This window comes from Seriola lalandi, unplaced genomic scaffold (genome assembly GCF_002814215.2).
Source record: "Seriola lalandi dorsalis isolate HSWRI2012SDOR001 ecotype SW California unplaced genomic scaffold, Sedor1 jcf7180002054568, whole genome shotgun sequence".
NCBI lineage: Eukaryota > Metazoa > Chordata > Actinopteri > Carangiformes > Carangidae > Seriola > Seriola lalandi.
The window spans coordinates 246,576-265,545 of record NW_019525121.1 but is presented as its reverse complement, the minus strand read 5'-3'; the positions used below and the strand labels follow the sequence as shown (position 1 = coordinate 265,545).

General features: G+C 39.2%; 1 protein-coding gene across 1 annotated transcript in view; it reads left to right on the top strand.

Annotated features, from left to right (window-relative positions):
* Positions 1 to 18,970, top strand: part of LOC111662732 (ephrin type-A receptor 6-like) — a 167,389-nt gene that overhangs the window by 37,591 nt on the left and 110,828 nt on the right. Inside the window, exon 3 of the mRNA XM_023416690.2 lies at positions 7,510 to 8,173. Within this exon, the coding sequence (XP_023272458.1) occupies positions 7,510 to 8,173 (664 nt within the window). The remainder of the gene's footprint in view (positions 1 to 7,509; positions 8,174 to 18,970) is intronic.

Sequence of the window (18,970 nt, the reverse complement as noted above, 5' to 3'; positions counted from 1 at the left end):
TGCCACCACATAGCTGCTTGACATTATCAGCTAGCTGGCAAGATGTGAAAGTCTTCGGGGCCTTTAGATCAGCTGTGAGTGGTGTTTAGTTGGGGATTCAAGCAGCAATGTGTTCCTATCACAGTGGATTGTTTTCCCCCTTTGGGACAAATCACTCTGACATAGCTGCCTCTATCTCTTTGTCTCTGGCCACAGTTTATCTACAATGGCATTTTAGCTCATTCCATTGCCTCCTAACTTCAGTAATTCCCTTGTATCTTCTGATGAACACTGTTTTTCAAGACATCTATACATTCTTAACACATTCTACTTGTTATCTCCCCTGTCTCCCACTTTCTTTCTTTCATTCTCTGTCTCAAATTCAATACTTTTCTATTTTAGATTGCAGTCTAATAGGAGGAATGTCTTCAGTTTTATACCAAGATATTAGATTTTATCCTCCTTGATGCACTATAAAAATGTCCTGGGCTCAGAGACTGGGGGCTATGTCTGACCTTGTTCTGTGTGTGTGTATCTGTGTGTGTGTAAAGACATATGGTAGTTCTCATTTTCAGCAGACCTCACAGTCATACAGTCACACACATTTACAGTGTAGATGTTCAGTACAGTGACATTCATTCACTACTGATTTGTGACAGACTGGGGTTTCAGTGGCTTGCTCGGTTGCCCTTTAGCATCTGTTGTAGGACCATAAAGTTTCATTTAGACACTTAGTATCACTCACCATTATGACAGTGAAATATGTTGTTATAAACTAAACTGAAGATAACTGACACTGACTGAAAACATTGCTTGGATTTGGTCTAAGAAACAATTTTCAGCAATATCGATCATCAGTCTTATCAAATACAAGAGCCATCTTGTCTTTATCTGTTTGAGATTGAAGCCACTGATGCAGTTCTGCCATTTTCCTTGTAGAAAAACCTTTTTTATCACCAACCTCACTTTGTTAGCATCTTCAACAGAGACATGCTTGTACTTGTTTCCATAGGCTACATTTTCACAATGACCTTTTTTAAATTCCCAAGTCATGTCTCCAGTGTGAAAATGTCAAACATTTTCTTTTTAAACTAAGACATGGTATTCTCCTGTATCATATCAATTTCTTCAGTAAGTCTCCTAAGCTGTAGAGCTTACCGTAGTTAAAAGAAAGTCTTTGAGCCCAAGGGTGCTGATGCATCTTTCCTCCTTCTCCAAACACCCTTGCAGGTCAACAGCTGACTAAGTGGTCAAATCAGATTGAAAAACCCTGAAGGTTGGATTGAATCAGCACATTTCAAAACTAGAGCGAGTTTCATGGCCAGACCAAGCTGGGCATCTGTGTAGAACTGCAACTGATGATTATTTTCATTATCAATTAATCTGCCAACTAATGTATCCATTAATCATGTCCAAAATGTCCATTACAGTTTCCTAAAACCCAAGGAGATGCCACCAAATTACGTCTGTCATTAGTAAAAGCATTGGGGAAATAAAAAGAAGTTGGCCCGTTTTTAAAAAGGTAATTACATTAAATATATGTTAGGTTGGTAAGTACAGTGGAAAATAGTTAAGGTTAGTTAATTATATAGCTAATCAAATGAAAACGCATCAAGATATATAAATAAATTAAATATGTATGCAGATGGTAGTGAGTGTGAGGATAGGTTAACATTTGCATATTAACATCTGTAGGTTTGAAGGCTCAGTTCGGTTTTTGACCCTAATGTAGCATATTTTAAAACACATTTTGCAACAATCTGTATAAAATGTATAAGGTTCTACACGTACATACTGTATATGCATCATGTTGCATATACGGTATGCATAAGCCTGTTTGTGTACTGTTTTAAGTCTTTAAACACGATGGTAGGTTATGATTTCAGTGTTTTAATGTGGGATATGGGGAATGTTTTAGGTGGATGACGGCTTATGTTCAATTCTGAAACATTTTTTTTTACATATTCTAATATATTTTTAATCTGCTATTATTATGCTACATAATAAAGCTTTAATGAGGATGCGGCTGTTGAGTGTCCACAAGAGTTTTTGATATGTACACCTAGGAATTTGAAGACCCCAATGTGGACATGTTGATGGATACAATAATGTTAATAATAATAATCACTGATCTTCCTAAAACTGATGATGACATGTTTTGTCTTGAAGATCCTCTCCATAACTACTTTAATGGCCACCTGTCCAAAATAAAAAACAAAAAAACAAGTAATGTATTATTATATGTATATAAAGTAATATTTTGACATACAGCAGATGTTGCATATAGTGATGTTAATATATATGCAAGTTTATTCTGATTGTGAATCAACTGAAAAGCCTCTAAATTGTTCATGAGACAGTTGCTGGAAAGATGGATACAATATGTGGACAATCTATATTGTCTCTTGTTTACTCTGAAGTGGAAATCAAAACTGTTTCTTACTTTAGATGGTGATGTATTTTACTGCAGTGATGTGTGTGCATTAGGGTGATGGGTAATATCACATCTAATCAAAATCAATTTGTTTGACTATAATGCTACAATTACACCTTGAGGGAAGAGCAGATTATGGCTGGTTGTCATTGGATGATTGAATTAGAATATGTTATTAAAAAGGATAATGAGTGTGTGGAAGCAAACATTAGGCTTTGATTACTACTCTCATCAAGAGGTAATATTTAACTAACTGCAAAACAGCTTATTAAATGTGCAGGCTCATCAGGCCAATAGTATTGGTAAATTAAGCAACTTTAGCACAACTCTCTAGACTGTATTTGTCTATGGAAAAGCTGTTTTCCAGCATTAAGTGTATGTGTGTGATGTAGTCAGTTCACATCTAAATACAGGATGATAGTTATGTGAATGTCTGTTGCTAATTAATAGCTTTATACTTGGCCTTGCACCTAAACTCCCAAAAGCACCTCTCGCTCGTCTCTGTTGATCATAATGTTGATAGCAGGAATCAGTACTGGGTGTACACACTGCGATCAGATGTGAGTATTTGCAGGGTTTCATCGCACAAATTCAAGGCAAGTTTGGGATTTTGAAGCCTAGACTGAAAGTTATGACTATGAATATGCCTATATGTTGAGTTTAAATTTAACCAGTTTAACCAATTCAACCAGGTCAAATGAAAATCTACCCCAAAATTACTATTATACACTGTTTTTGTAGAAAGTTGCATGTAGCAGTGTATATAAAGTAATAGTACTGGTAGTAATAGTACTGATAGCAGAAGCCATATAGTGTGAGCAATAAGGTCTGATTATAAGACTAATTATACAGCACGCACACAAAGGCAAACGCTGCAGCTCATGGAGGGTCCAGTGCTGCATTATAAGCAAAGTGATTTAAGAACCCTTTTTCCCAGGCAGGTAATTTGATTCTTGGAGGTCGGTGTTGGGTGGTTTTGGGGTCATCCATGTAGCCAGTCCCCACTCTAATAAAACCAGAGACTGGTGGTGGGCCAGGGGGCTAAAAACCCCCATTAACTTCTCTCCCATCAACATTGGAATAGGCAACCTCATGACCCTGCAAAGCTGCCATGCTCCCTGATCATGTGACCTGAGAGCTGCAGAGCTGATCACTATAGGCTGCTGGACTAAGACATCATTCTCGGAGACAGCCCACCAGGAAAGATCTGAAGGGATGTGAGGAAAGGAATTGTTAGTTTGTTGATTCATTTCAATTCAAGATGCTTTATTTGTTCCTCAAGGGGCAGGGAGTTCACAAACTGAGCACACATAGACAACTCAACCACACACAAAAAAACAATCCAAAAGTAAAAATATTAGAAAGGCTCAAATATAAAAGGACGAGTTAAAATACTCAATTATCTACAACAGTGGCTAGTCCATAGCTTGCCAACAAAGTGCAACGCCACAAAGGCAAAAAATTACAAGTGCATTAGTTATTATATTATTAATTCCATGCAGGTAATCATAAATTCGTTCCTGATAGCATTAGCTCAGAATATTAACAGGATTTGTAGGGTCATTTATAATCTTATATGCTTTTTGAGGACTTGTTTAGTATTAATCTGTGTTAGGGATCTTTGTATTTTGCCAATAATTTTAGAACGGAGGTTAACACCACCTCGCAATCGGTTCTTGTCAGCAAATAAATGAAAAGATTAAAATACTATCAATACAAGAGGATTATAACTCTGTCTTCGTTGTCGTTCATCTTCCCCAAAGGAGTTGAGTTATGTAGGCAGTACAGATGCTGCTCGGCCTTTTTCACAATCACATCTGCATTTTCACTAAATCTCAATTTGTCATTAAACACAGTATTTGTATAGGATGATTTGAACATTTATATCATGCATGGCTGTCTGTCTTTTGGTGAGATCATCATTTCTTAAATTTAAAACCAAAAAAACATCTGTCGCACCAGTTCACAAATTCTTACATTATTACGTTCATTGAATTGATTTAATAAATGATAGACATGATAGCTTTAAAGCATTTTTTTAAGATACACAATAAAAGAGAAAGGACGCAACCCTGCAGTGAGCCAGGGGAAGTACAAATTGATCCAGATGCTCAACCATTTACAAGTACTGTCTGAGTTCTGTTAGTGAGATATCTGAGAATCCATCTGATGGGTTTATGATCTAAATAAGATTAAAACCTTATTGTAAATTTGCATATAAAGGGAACTTGTCTTAAGCATTCTGGCAACAAAGTAGAAACAGAGATACATAAAAATACATGAAATACACAAAATACATAAATTTTTCAGCACCGGTGCTCATGGGTTATATGGGTGGTACTTTATTATGTCCCTGTTGAGAATAGTCACAGCAAAAGGGCACAAGTGGTTTTTTTTGGACCCATTTTTCCTGTCCAGTGGGACCTTGAGTGTGTGAGTGACCTGCTCCACTTCTTGCCCTTTCATAATAACAGGCTTGAAGACAGGTCCTATGCTGTCTGCTCCTATACTCCCTCCCAGACACAGCGCTTTGGTCTTACTGACATTGAGGTCAAGGAAGCTACTGTGAAACCAAGTGACAAGGTGGTCAGTGTGCTGAGAGTATGAAGGGCTGGTGACGTCCTGCAGACAGGCCACCAGGACCGTGTCATCAGCGTATTTTATGAGTGAGATGTCTTTGCTGCTATATTTTACCTCATTTGTGTATATGGAGAATTGAAGGGGAGATAAAACACACCCTTGTGGAACACTGGTGTTCAGGACAAGGCAGTCAGAGAAGGTGGTATTAATACAGACTCATTGGAGCCTGTCTAATCCACAGAATAAAGCTGCTACTGACTTTCAGGTCACACAGGTGTCTAAGGAGAAGATGGAGCTGGCCTTGAGATGGCCTTGTGACCCTATATTTTATCCAGAAGGGTGTGAATGGCGTCTTCTACACCTCGGTTGCCTCGGTAGGCAAACTGCATGGGGTCCATGCGCTTAGCCATTTGTGAATTTGTGATGTAACTTCCTTGCTCCCTAGTTGTCCATGCATTTGCTTAAGTGCGATGGGACTAAAATCATTAAATGGAAGTGGGATATCATCATTTTTGTTAGCAAATGAGGTTGCTTGTATGAAATGCTGATGAGAAGTAAACAAAAAGTGCATGTTTTTCATTACTAATGATGTTAATAATGCTTCAAACAGTGAAACCATATATACTAAACAATTAGCGACATTATTAAACACCAGAATAATATTCAAAAGGAAATATATGTCCATATATGGAAATGCCATAAAACATGTGGAGAGGGAAGATACCTACTCATCATGCCCAAAGTAAGACAAAAATACAATAAAAAACAATTTAAAATTAGGTGATAAGACACAATAAAGAGAACTATATACACAATATATTACAGATGGGGTTAAGATGAAACAAGAAATGTCTAATTGCTCATTAAGCCCATGGGGAGACATAGACCCACTTGGGATGTCCTTTTTAATGTTTTTTTTCTGTATTCCTAGATCCTTTAGTTTGGCACTAGAATCCTGAATGTCGAAACAAAGGAAGAACATATTTAATGCACGTGGCAGAGTCTCATCTGTGATATCCTCTGTATAAATGGATTTAGGACCTGTGTTGGTGTTTGTCCCTCATATAGTTTGTTTGCTTTCCAGGCTTAACACACATTAGCACGATTAAGTTTATCTATAATCTCATTCTTATAGCTTCATATTGCCTGACTCCCTTGACCTCTTTTAAAAACTGTAATTTTCTTGGGGAGGGTATGTCTCTTTTTCAACACAGATGTTTATACTGTATATGATGATATAACATCCACTTGCTTATTGATTCAAATCTTAGCCTGTTTCATTAAGAACATCCCATACAGTCCATTGAAACAGCCTCTAAAGGCTCAGTGTTATTCTCTGACAAGACGTTAAATGTTTTAGAAACACGTTTCTCTCTTGGATTAAGTGGTTGGTATGAAAGAGCTGGCAAAACAATGTTGTAATCAATGATATCCAAACCTGGCAGGGGGAAAGATCTGTATGCACTGGGAACAGAACTGTAACATTTGTTTAGTGCCTTATTGAGTCAATAGGACAGTCAATGTACTGAGGTAAAATGTATAGAGGTAAAATGCCATCCAGCAGATGGTGGTTGAAATCGCCTAGTAGAAACTTATATGCATCTATCTTGTCCATTTTGTAAACAACATCCAATATGACTTCTAATGAGTCGTCTACACTAGCGTGGGGTGGATGTACCCTACAGCATTTGCGGTGATTCTCTTGGTAAATAATGTAGGTGAAGAGACACAGTTAGCATGTGAATCTCAGCCTTAGATACTCCCTGCTATACAACTACTTACACCACTTTTGATTTATGTATAAGCAGATGCCACCCACTTTCTGCTTACCAGGAGTCTCATTTCTGTCAAGTCGCATCAGTGTTCCACGCCTTCAGTGTACAGGTCCAAGTCAGAAACGTGACAGTCAAGCCACATCTCAATGAAGGCCATGATACACGTGTTCCTGAGATCTTGTAGGTGATACATGTTCACTTGTAGTTCATCCAGTTTACTATGCAATGAGCATACACAACTTCCATCCTCCTTGTGGTGTTTTTCAACTGTTGTGTCAGACCGCCTTTCTTTAACCTCTTCCTCTTAGTTTGCTTGTTTGTTTTTCCTGCGCTCTGTGCATTTCTGCAGAGCACCTCTTATAATGTATTCCAGTCTGTATTAATGTCTCCAGCTCCGCTATGTTTCAGACTGAGTAAAAAAGTCCCAGTTTAACCTCAGTAGCCATGGAGTGGGCCATTTCCCTTCCAAACAGTGGGTGAAGACAAGTGTAAACAATCAGAGCAATAAGAACTGGTTTAACAAAGCTATCCAGGTTGTAGTCTTCCATGCCATTGTGCACACTTGGAAATAATTTCACTGATACCATGGCGTATCCTTTAGGACAAATTTTACATTTTAAGCCCCACTAGCAAAAACATCACTTTTGGTCTTATTGTTTAATTACCTTTTTTGCTTCTCTCTTTCCCTCTTTTTTCCTCTTCTACCCCACCGCCGCATGCCCCTTTTTATTTCCTCTTTAGTGGGATGCCATCACGGAGATGGACGAGCACAACCGACCCATCCATACTTTCCAGGTTTGCAATGTGATGGAGCCCAATCAGAATAACTGGCTTCGTTCCAACTGGATTTCTCGACAGGCAGCTCAAAAGATCTACGTGGAGCTTCGCTTCACCCTGCGTGACTGCAACTCCATCCCTTGGGTATCTGGCACCTGCAAGGAGACCTTCAACCTCTTCTACCATGAGACTGATGAGGCTCATGGTGTCAAATTCAAGCCTGCGCAGTACACTAAGATTGACACCATCGCTGCTGATGAGAGCTTCACTCAGATGGATCTCGGAGACCGTATCCTCAAGCTCAACACAGAGGTGCGCGAGGTGGGACCCATGACCAGGAAGGGCTTCTATCTGGCGTTCCAGGACATTGGTGCCTGCATTGCCTTGGTTTCTGTGAGGGTTTACTATAAGAAATGTCCGTTCACACTGAGGAACCTGGCCTCATTTCCAGACACAGTGCCTCGTGTGGACTCTTCCTCACTGGTGGAGGTGAGGGGAGCGTGCATTGACCATGCTGAAGAAAGAGACACACCTAAACTGTTCTGTGGAGCTGATGGTGATTGGTTGGTTCCATTGGGAAGATGTGTCTGCAGCGTTGGGTATGAGGAGCTCGATGGCTCATGTGTTGGTGAGTTTTTCAACCTTTCTATCAAGCATTTTGCTTTTCATTGATAAATGTGGCATTTGTCAAAAATGTCCCCCTAATTTGTCAATACTAAGAAACTAGCCCCCGGTCCTGTCAGGGAAACTGGTATTGGTTTAGAATACAAACCTTGGCAGTTAAATACTTCGGCTAATCGGTGTAATGTCAGAATACCAAGCTCTTACTTAAATATGAATTTATGTGTTATTTTTTTGAAGTTTTTGTCAGCATTGGTAGCTCCTGATTAGTTTTCCCCACTTGAAACATAGTGAATGTATTTCATATCTACAAATTAAACCTTGGTACAGAGTTCAAACCTACCACAGCATTGAATTAATAATTTCTTTACAGAATTTACCCAAAAGCAAAGGTGAATGCTATTTTCATCTGACCCCTTGAAAACTGACATGAAAGTTGTTTTTTTTATGTACAACTTAAGGTAACTGTTTTCTTGAGCTGTATGTGAAGATTCTCAGTCATCCAGGTCATGGTATCTCTTAGAGCCAAGTGGACTTGCTTGAGGTTCTTGAAGACGTTTCACCTCATCTGAAAGGCTTCTCCAGTTCTAACTGACCAGTGGGGAGTTCCAGCCATTTAACTTCTTGTGGGGTCATTGCACAATTAGCGCTATGGAGTTGGTGTTAAGTTGTCTGGGGAGTGATCTCAATACTGCATTGTAAGTGGCTGCTAAGTGATGTCGTAGACCACCTCATCTGATAAATGATGGTCGTTCCAGTTGGATGTAGATGTATTCTACGTCAAACACCGTGACACACGCCGTCACACCATGACTCAGATGATAGTAACAACCCACTCTCCTCAATGACCCTTTTGGTGTTAATGACCCCACAATAATTTAAAAGCCTGGAACTCCCCACCAGCCAGCTGGAACTGAATAAACCTTTCGGATGAGAGGTGAAATGTCTTCAAGAACCTCAAGTAAGTCCTGTTGTCTTGCACTGTTTGCTGTCTCAAAGCTGAGCTGAATTGCATTGTCAAGTAGGATGCTTATTTCTGCTGTCTGCTATACAGTCACTCACTTTCTACTCAAATATGTCCTTCACTTGTGAATCCTCTATTTTCCTGTATGTTTTTCACTATTTTCTGTATGTTCCCTTTATTTATTCATATAATCTCTTATCAACATGGTAAGATGTGCAGTATTATGTAGTAACCTAGCCAGGGAGTCAATTTCTTATTTGGTCTTCTTAACATAACTATTGAAGCAACACCTCGCAGTCAGTCAGATAAGAAATGTGGATAGATGAAGAGGCTGATATAGTATCTGCAGAAGTAGATTTCCTTCTACTTCATGTATTTTCACAATGCATGCAATAGCTACAAAAGATAAAGTATATGTTAGTGACTTTCCATCTCTCTACAGAAGCCTTTTTTCCATATATTACATGCACACACTGACTAATCTTATGTGCTCTCATACATCAAAGATTTTCAAAAGCAAGTTTTTCTTTACAATTTTGCCTCCTCACTTCATCCCCTCCTGCTCCTCGTCACCCTTCTTAATTTTCCTCTGCTCCCCCCCATGTTATTGCTAGCTGCTAACTCTGGTGAATAAGATGAGATAACGCGATGGGATCAGGGTGTTTAGGATTGTTAGTGTGATGGCAGAGAGCTTCCCTGATACTGTCAAAGGCTCTGCGTGCGTGCGTGCGTGTGCGTGCGTGTACATGAACTGTCATAACATGAAACTAGTGATCTGCACATGGTCAAAGTTTAAGATCCAAACATCACAGCTCTTTCACAGGATTTGCTGACTGAATGCTGTCTGCAGTGTGTTTGTGTTGAGGTGCAGGCGGCGTACAGAAATACAGAAAAATGGAGTGTATGTATGTGTATGTTGTTGTGTATATCAGCGGTCTACCACCCGTTGTCCCAGGGGCTACCTTGGTGTGACAGATTAGCTCAGCTGGCTTGGTTGCAGTTTGATCCTCAACTCTCTGATATGAGCTTGGGGTTATCGCTGGCACCACCACTCCCTGGGAATTCTATAGCAAAAAAAAAAAAACACCTTCATGAAATTCCAAAAAAATATCTTTTCAAACCTTGCAAATGTCTGATCTACAGTCAACAGGTACACGAAACTATAGTCTACAGAAAACAGATATGTCATCTACAAGTAGTCCAGTGTACTAGAGGAGAAACCACTCACTCAATGCAAAAAATGTGTAGAATTTAAATACACACCTCCGTTTGCTGACTAAACCCTTACGTCAAATCACTATGTAATCCTGACATGTAACAATATACCATACATTGTGCTGCTTGAACAACACTGATTTTAACACATGCAACTGTTTTAAATTCACCGCAAAGAGTTTAACATAAAGAAAAAACCCTGGCACTTAAAAAACCTTGCTGGTGACACAAACCCAATCTTTCATCTGTATCCAACTGACTAGTTTGTGACATTGTGACACATCAAGACAGCATACCCCGACGTTGCTTTTACCAGAATGAACAAGATGCACAATAGATGAAAGTAGTAGCACAAATTGGATGACATAGTGCCATTTTTGCTCCTCTCCAAAATTCATCCATCTATCCAACACCACCATAAAACTACAGCTTTGCTTGTAGTGCTCTTTTTGAAAAATGCTTTCAAGACCATTCACTGCTTTTCTCCGTCCATTCACCATCCAGAACCAGATGTCCTCATACAGTTGATTACGATTCATCTTGTGACATGGGTCAGAGAGGTTTCCCAGCTGCACTTGCAGCTGCATCGCAATCAACAGGGCAGGGGTGAGACTGCAGCTGTGATTAGAGCCAGACTATACCAGAATGGATATATCTTTTATTATTTTTCCCTATTCTTATACATTCCTTAATTGTTGTGTGACATGACAAGCTTAGTAATGGTAGATAAACTCTGGAGGAATTAGGAGGAAAACAGACGGCAAAGTGAGTTTGTTTTAGAGACAGGTTGTGATGTATTTGCAGACTTGTTCTTTATCCCACAGATAATGGTTTGATGTGTAGCATCCTGCTGTCTGTTCTCTGTCTACCAACCATCTTACATGCATTGCTGGACTCACAAATGCATGTACCGCAAAACCTAAGAATTTGTTTTGATAAACATTTAAAAAACGCAAGTAGTGTACTCTGTGATTATGTAACAGCTTGAAACATTTAAATAAGAAGTCATGCAGTGTTACATTAAAATCTGTCTTTGTGGTTGCTCCTTGTAAAAACCCAGTGTGCCACATAATATCCAGAAGAGGTAAAAAGAAGCTAAAGTTGAAAAATAGTCTTTTCTGCTCTTTGCCATTTATAGCAATAAGCAACCACAACATGGTCACCTATCAGAATGCCTATGGCCCTATAAACTAAAGTAATTTGTCTTCCCTTCCTTCTCCTTCGCTTTTCCCTCTCGGAGAAGCAGATTTCACAGTTGGGTTAAGTTTAGCCTTTTGGGCAATGTGATGGCATTTTACTGCAGTGTCAGCCCTGAAATGCAGCCGCTGCTCATTGTTCCAGGATTCAAACAAGTGTCGTTATTAAAAGCCTCCACACAAGGTACCACTGGAGCGCCGTGGGCACTGAAGGAGAAAGTCTGAGCTGGCTGGCTAAGCTCATGCTTCAACCCCAAATTTACAACCAACTGGTCCTTTAAATGCTATGGCTGCTTGACTAAGCTGAAAGAAATAACAGGTTTGATCGATTTGTGATTTCAGTAAAATACCATAATTGAACAGTGTTTTAAAAGCACAGCGCTGACCTCTGTGCCTCTCATTTCTGGTTGTTTATGTGATTATCTGTCTGTTATTATATGGAATTTGCCTTTCACGCAGCTCATGCACTCACTGAAAGTCACTGTGTAAGCAATAGCACCAGTTAAAGCCTAAAATGTAAATACTAAATGTATGTTTAGTAAAAGGATTCCCAGCCGTTTCAACCCTGAAGAGGGTAATCTTTACTAGTTAAATTATGTCTTACTCTTCAGATTCTTGTGAGATTATCTGTGGTATGAGCAGAGATGTGCACCAAAATTCTCCATATCACATTAATCCATTCAGGTCTCACAAAGAGTGCAGATCAGTTTTAGTATGGAAATTCTTTTCCTTAGATAAACCCTTACAAAGGACCAGCAGCAAATATGTGACGAAACAAACACTCCAGTTCTGACTTACAAACCTTTAGAGAAAAGATGAGCTGTCTGAAGTCTGAATAAAGGGCTTTAGCTCCACTGAGGTGGAAAAAAGGACATGCTATCCAATCAGCTAAAGCCAAATAATCTTTTCTTCTCTCATTCAAACCCAGTGAATTTGGTCACAATAGTGCTCTAATCCCCTATCCATTTCCTGGGTGAAGTTTGGAGTGTCAGTCTGCTGCTCTAAGGCTGATGTTAATCAAATCTAGTAGCTAACAATAACCCCTGTAACCTATGCTTCAACTGCTCCTCCACCTGTATAGACTGGCAACCTCTTCACCTCAGCAAATGTTTTCTGGTTTCCTTCTCTTGTGGATTTATTGCACAAGGTTTGATATATCAAAATAAATTATCCATAAACCAGCTCTCCAGGTAGAGTATGAAGTGGAAGAAGAACAAAAGTCTTTGGGTAGATTTAAAGTGAATGCATTTTGTTGTTTTAAGATTAAGGCATAGATCACTGCAGCCAAAGAAGACAATATAAAGTGTGTACTGCATGTGTGTGTGTATACATACTAATGCCCCTTTTCAATCACATAGTTCCAGAAACTAAGAAGCCAAGGGAACTAAAAGTCCCTTTTGTCAATATGTTGTTCTTTGTATTTACTGTTGGGTGACTCTTACGTCTGAGCAGATGTAATGAATGAAGGAAAAGGAAAGGCAGAGGTGAAAGGGAGACTGAAAACACTCCAGCTTGCCTCCAGAGTACAGACCACTGCACAATTTATTTCTTTTTGAGTATCCATACTGATTCAATCTGCAAATCAAGTTGTGTTTCTCATTCACTTGCTTGTTTGTTGGCTCGTCCCGAGTCCTTTTGTTTTTTCTCCATGTCACTCTTACTAGACTAGTCAGAAAGTATAACTTTGTCAGTTGCTGGTTATTTTTGGAAGTAATTTATACACAGGTCACGAGGTCTTTGTTTGACCAATGAGTGATGTTCAGTGCTGAAAACTCTGCCCCAGTCATTTCTGAGTGATCAGGAAGTAATATCACCAGCACAGGAACTTCTTGAGGGACAGGAACTATGATAAAGTTTACACCCTGGTTCTTCTTTCAAGCAGAAAGTAAAGTTCTAGAGGACTTTTAGGGCCCCTACAAAAACTTTGTGCTGTAGAAACATTTGTTCATGAGCAACTGTGTGCTCCAACACTTTCTTACAGCACTTACTGCCGTGTCATCTTCAGATGTTTGTGAGTCCTTTCAAACTGCTGTTTTGTTTCAGTTATCACTCTTTCACAAGGACATGATGGATAATGCTCACACTCCACACCTGACCCTTCGATGGCCGTAATGCTGAATGTATTGGGATGCTATGGAGGTTTAATAGGAGCAATTCCATGTTATGGCTAAGACGGACACAAACATACACACACACATGCAAAGTTACAGGACTATTTCTGACCCCTAGTCCTGCCTAGTGGGAATAGTGTCCAATAGTGGTTGACAAATAAAGAGTAATTAATATTACAAGTATAATGATTTTTGTTGTTCATCTTAGTTATTTTGAAAACCTGCCATGTTCAACAAGTGATGATGTGATTGCCGTCAGCGTTGGCATTCATTTTAATAAAAAAAATGAACTTGGAACGATGAAAGCTGTTTATATGATAATTTCATTCTGAATTGGTTCTCGTTAATTAGTTAATTAGCACATAGAGCATTGCATTAAAGTTATACTAGGTGTTGTAAGTCAGTCAGCCTTGAGCCTATGTAATGTGTATTTGAAGAGATTTTCAACACTTCTGTAATTTTTTTTTCCAGAAGTGTTAATGCCTACTATTGAGCCATTTTTATTACTGATTTCACACCACGCTGCCTTAAATATCTCTGAGCTCCTTGTTGCAAATTGTGCTTAACGTAGCTTTATAAAATAAAATGAAGCTTTATGAATAAAGTTTCGAGGGTGATGCACATTCCCTCTAAAGAGAGGCAACAGAGGCAGAGAGAAAGAGCTGAGGGAGGCAGAGAAAGTGCTTCTTTGTGAAGCAACCAGTTCTTACACCATTTATCTCCATTAAGTGTTTTTGTCTCAGTACTTTTTGTTAGGCCTAGAGGTTGAGGTGGAGCATTGTTCTTTGGACTGTAAAACCTATATTTTCTTTATTATAGTCTGCACCACAGCATATTTTGTTTGTTTTTACAAGCATATAAGTGAACATTGTGCTGTGTTAACTTAAAATATCCTATTTGTAAATACGTTTTTTTTCCCCTTTCAGATAAATAGTTAATGGTTGTGTGTGTGTGTGTGTGTGTGTGTGTGTGTGCGTGCGTGCGTGCGTGCGTGCGTGCGTGCGTGCGTGCGTGCGTGCGTGCGTGTGTGTGTGCATGCATGTGACACATGCAAGATCTATGGTTTATATGTGCTCTCACCTCCCTCTTGGCACCCCCTGCCTGCTGGGAGCACTGAAAGCAACTGCGTAGTATGCCTATGTCTAAATATAGACACACACACACACACACACACACACACACACACACGCACTGATGCAGACCCAAAACATCAATAAGTGCAATCCTTGGTGTTAATGCAAGAAGACACCTCTTGCATAGCTAAATGACTGACATGCGTTCTAGCGCTCTCTCTCCCTCTCATTCTTTCCCTCCCTCACTCCATCTCTCCGTCCATCTCAGTGTAAGACAATCTAGCTGATGCTGTTACCGCTCAGTGTTTTACAGCAGATACTGTGTGTTAGTCGGCCTCTCTGTAAGAGCTCTCTGCAGTGCTATGAATAATGTAATCACAGTGTGTTTGTGTGTGTTATATATGTGTGTGTGTGTGCCCGTAAGTTTGTAGCTGGGTGCTATTTGTTATTTGCCAAACCAAAGTGGTTCCTCCCATGTGTTGGGCTGAAGCAAAAGTAAGAGCAATCTATTTACATTTTCAACTAATGCTATGCCACACACGTTGAGATTACTGTGCACCTTTCATATTAAAGAATAACAAATACTCCCAAGGACTAAAAATAACACAACACACTGTGACATTTTGGTAATGACTTGTACTATTTTATAGTCCATAAAACAAAAGGACCGGGTTGGAAGTGGAAGCCAGACATGTTTCATGCTGCTGTTTTTAGGCATGTTATTATACAAATGAATCGTCTTGTTGCTTTCAGATCAAACTCCTCTCCTGCAATAACAATTTATCTGAAAATGCTTCAATCACAAATTTAGCAGTTTTTAAAAAAAATAAATAAAAACACTTTACACAATCCAACCTGGAACTGGAAACGTATCAGGTGCCTGAGGTGGGCAACACACAGGTAATTGTCCAGGCAGGAACAGCTGTGTTAATGTTAATTGGCATGCGGCTATAAACATCCTGAAGAAAGTTTCACTTATAAGACATTTTCAATTACAGCATGAAGACAGTCGGACAACAATTACAGCACATATCCTTCAACCTGTCAGCCCACCAAATGAGATGTCACACACACACACACACACACACACACACACACACACACACTCACTCAAACACAAGACAGAGGCGAAGCTCAGGCGAAGACGCACATAATGAATCACATGAATCACAGACACACAGCAAAGACACAACGGCTCACACCACACGCCAGTCACCTGGCATCATTTTAAGCAACAAACACAACACACACACACACACACACACACACACACACACACACACACACACAAAGCCCAAGATGCAGGCAAGCATTCACAACAAGTGCAAAGTGTTAATGCAAGAGAAAACATTTTGCTCTCACAAAACACGCTCCAACAAACACACACAAGGAGACACAACAGGGGGTTCAGGCTGGCATCAGCAACGGAGCTGCTTACAGATGGGCCACACTGCAGGGAGACGCTGTGACATTTCAGAAAAGGATGGTTTTAGTTTAACAAGCTTGGCCCTTCAGGCTTAATTGGGAGTGTCTGGAGAGAGAGAGAGAGAGAGAGAGAGAGAGAGAGAGAGAGAGAGAGAGAGAGAGCGCTAGAGAGGGAGAGATTGTATGCTGGTAGGACATTGCAGATTGTCAGATAAATTTAACCCCATTTCATTCAGCATCAACAAACACACTCACAGAGTCCTGAAGGACATGTCTCTCTTCTTAAGGGCAGAGCTGACGTAGATCAAAGGCAGGGGCTCTACTGTAGCTTCATTATATTCTCAGTCCTCACTCATCCATTGCTTCACAGACGTTAGTAAATGATGATGTTTCTTATGAGACATACAGATGACTCTCCCATCGTTTAATCGTTTAGTTGTTGAATTCACAGTCCCATTTACTTTACGTTTATATGAAAGCGAATCATACAGTAAGGCTGAACTTGAATACAAAGCTTTTTGTTTGTTGTCTACACAGTCATTGTATTAGCATTTGCTTTTACAGGTATCACAAACAATATAATTGAAAGCTATTTGAATGCTGACGGTATGCTAATGCATATTTCCCCTGAGTTGTCATTAAGCTCAGTGTATCGCTGAAAGGCGTGGAGTTTCCCTGACAAAGGCTTGATGTGGCTTGAATTATGCCCTGTGTAAATTGCTGCTGTCAGCCCACTGCTGCACTCAGTGTCACTACATGCTGTCAACATGCACAGTAAATAATTGGTGAAAATTAAATCATTCATTAGACATTATTCTAAATTAAAACATTTAATAGGACGTGAGTAATCGTAATATCGATGAATCTGACGACAGTATACAGTAGATGGAAAGATACTTGGCTTAGCAAGTCTTCTTGTTGAAAATTATTGTGAACTATGGCATACATTTTTAGTTCCAGTGAAATTATATCGGACCATTTGAATGCCATTGGCATTTGATGTCACACATCTCAGGGCTGATACTGCCCAAGACTACAAGCATTCAGTAAAGTCCACTAACTGTATTTTTGTCAGACTGAAAATTTCAAATTTGAAAATTTCTTTGACCAATTTAGGAAAACTTGTGAAATCCAGAATAATGAAATAATTCTGAATGCTTTCATAGACTTTTCAGGCAGAGTTGCCCATTTTGAATGCTTAGTGGCACCGGAGAATCAAGGATACATTTGTCTTTCTTTCTTTGTCTTTCTAAATTGTAAAAAAAAAAAAAACTGTTGTAGGCCACAAATTATTATTATTCAAAACAGAGTCTTAATATACTGTATGTCTTAAAAAATGTTTGAAGGGGAAGTCTAAAAATGTTGACATCAAACTCAAATTGAAGTGGTGCTGGTAATTCATTACTTCATTCAGATCTGTATTTTACAACATGAAGTAGATGGAGCGCTAAGAAGATTATCCCACTGTGTTTTCTGGCCTAAAATGTTGCCTAAAGTTATCTGCTGCAAATGCATAGCTATTAATCTCCTTGCACTAGTCATGGCAGGTAGGTATGTGACTTCTGTACAACCTAAATGAGAAGGAGTTTAACTTTAGTTTACATTAGTGCCTTTACTAGTAGTAGTTGACCATAACCCTGGTACTGAGACTCTACTGTTCATCATTGGTTATTCTTTCCTTTTCCCTCCTAGAATCTGTCCTGTGTTCTGTCTACAGCCACCTCTACGTTTCAAAGGCCAGTTAAACTAGTTGGGATAAAACCCTCCTTCTTAAATGAGTTTTATTTTTAGTTCAGGAAATATGAAATTTGAGCAAGGTTGCCAGCTTTAAATTCTCTTTGAGAGACAAAGAGCGCATGCTGTGAATAACTTCTTCAATAAATGTTGCACAAGTCTGAGTCTGTACTCCATATTCTCTGCTGTATGATGCAATGACCTTCAATCTGGATCATACTGTGGGTGAAGAGGCTGTTTGAGGCGAGGTTTATCCGTCCTTCTGAGGACCGACTTTTGACAGCGCATTGTTCTTGAGGTTGAGCACAGTTTGGAAACTTTTTGCAGCAAGAAAAAGTAAAGTTAGAGATTAAATTAATGGCTTGAGATAATTAAAGATAGATTAGAAGTGTTATATACTTAGAAATAAGGTCAAGTGTGACTTGAGTGTGTAAAGCTATAATTACTGTTACTGAGTAATATAGTGTTATATGTTTTGGGATTCTAACGCAAGTTAAAATGTACTATTCAAGTTAGTCAAGGTTATTAATCAAGGTTACAATTACATGTTTTGGGGGTAAGAACATTTTGTTTTCATTATTTTATTTGGTCCTGACAAATTTGGGAAAATATGTGTGTGTTTCTTGTCTGTTTGATCTGACATGATAATTGCTGGGTTCTGAGGCACCCATACGCACACATCCAAAAGAAAATAGTAATTTAAAACAAAACTAAATGAACACACCAAATCAAACAATAAGCAGCACACTAAGACACATGAAGAAGCACAAATAGTCTAGGAATACATTGTCTTATCTAAATGTATGAAATGTGTGATGGAGAAAAAAACATGTTGATAGGTAAATGTGTGTTCATGTACAGCTACCTGTGTTTGCTCCGCAGTACATCGAAATGACACTCTTTTCCTCCAGATCTCTGATGCTGTACCTTCCACTGTCTCTCTTTAAATCAGTCACTTGATGAGTATTAGAGGCTCTCATGTTGTCGCTCTTCAAGCTGTAATTGAGAACAAATGTGGAGAGGGAGAGTGTTTAATTGGGGTTGTCAAGCAGAGGGGCGGGTTTGTTGGGCACCTAGAGATCTCCT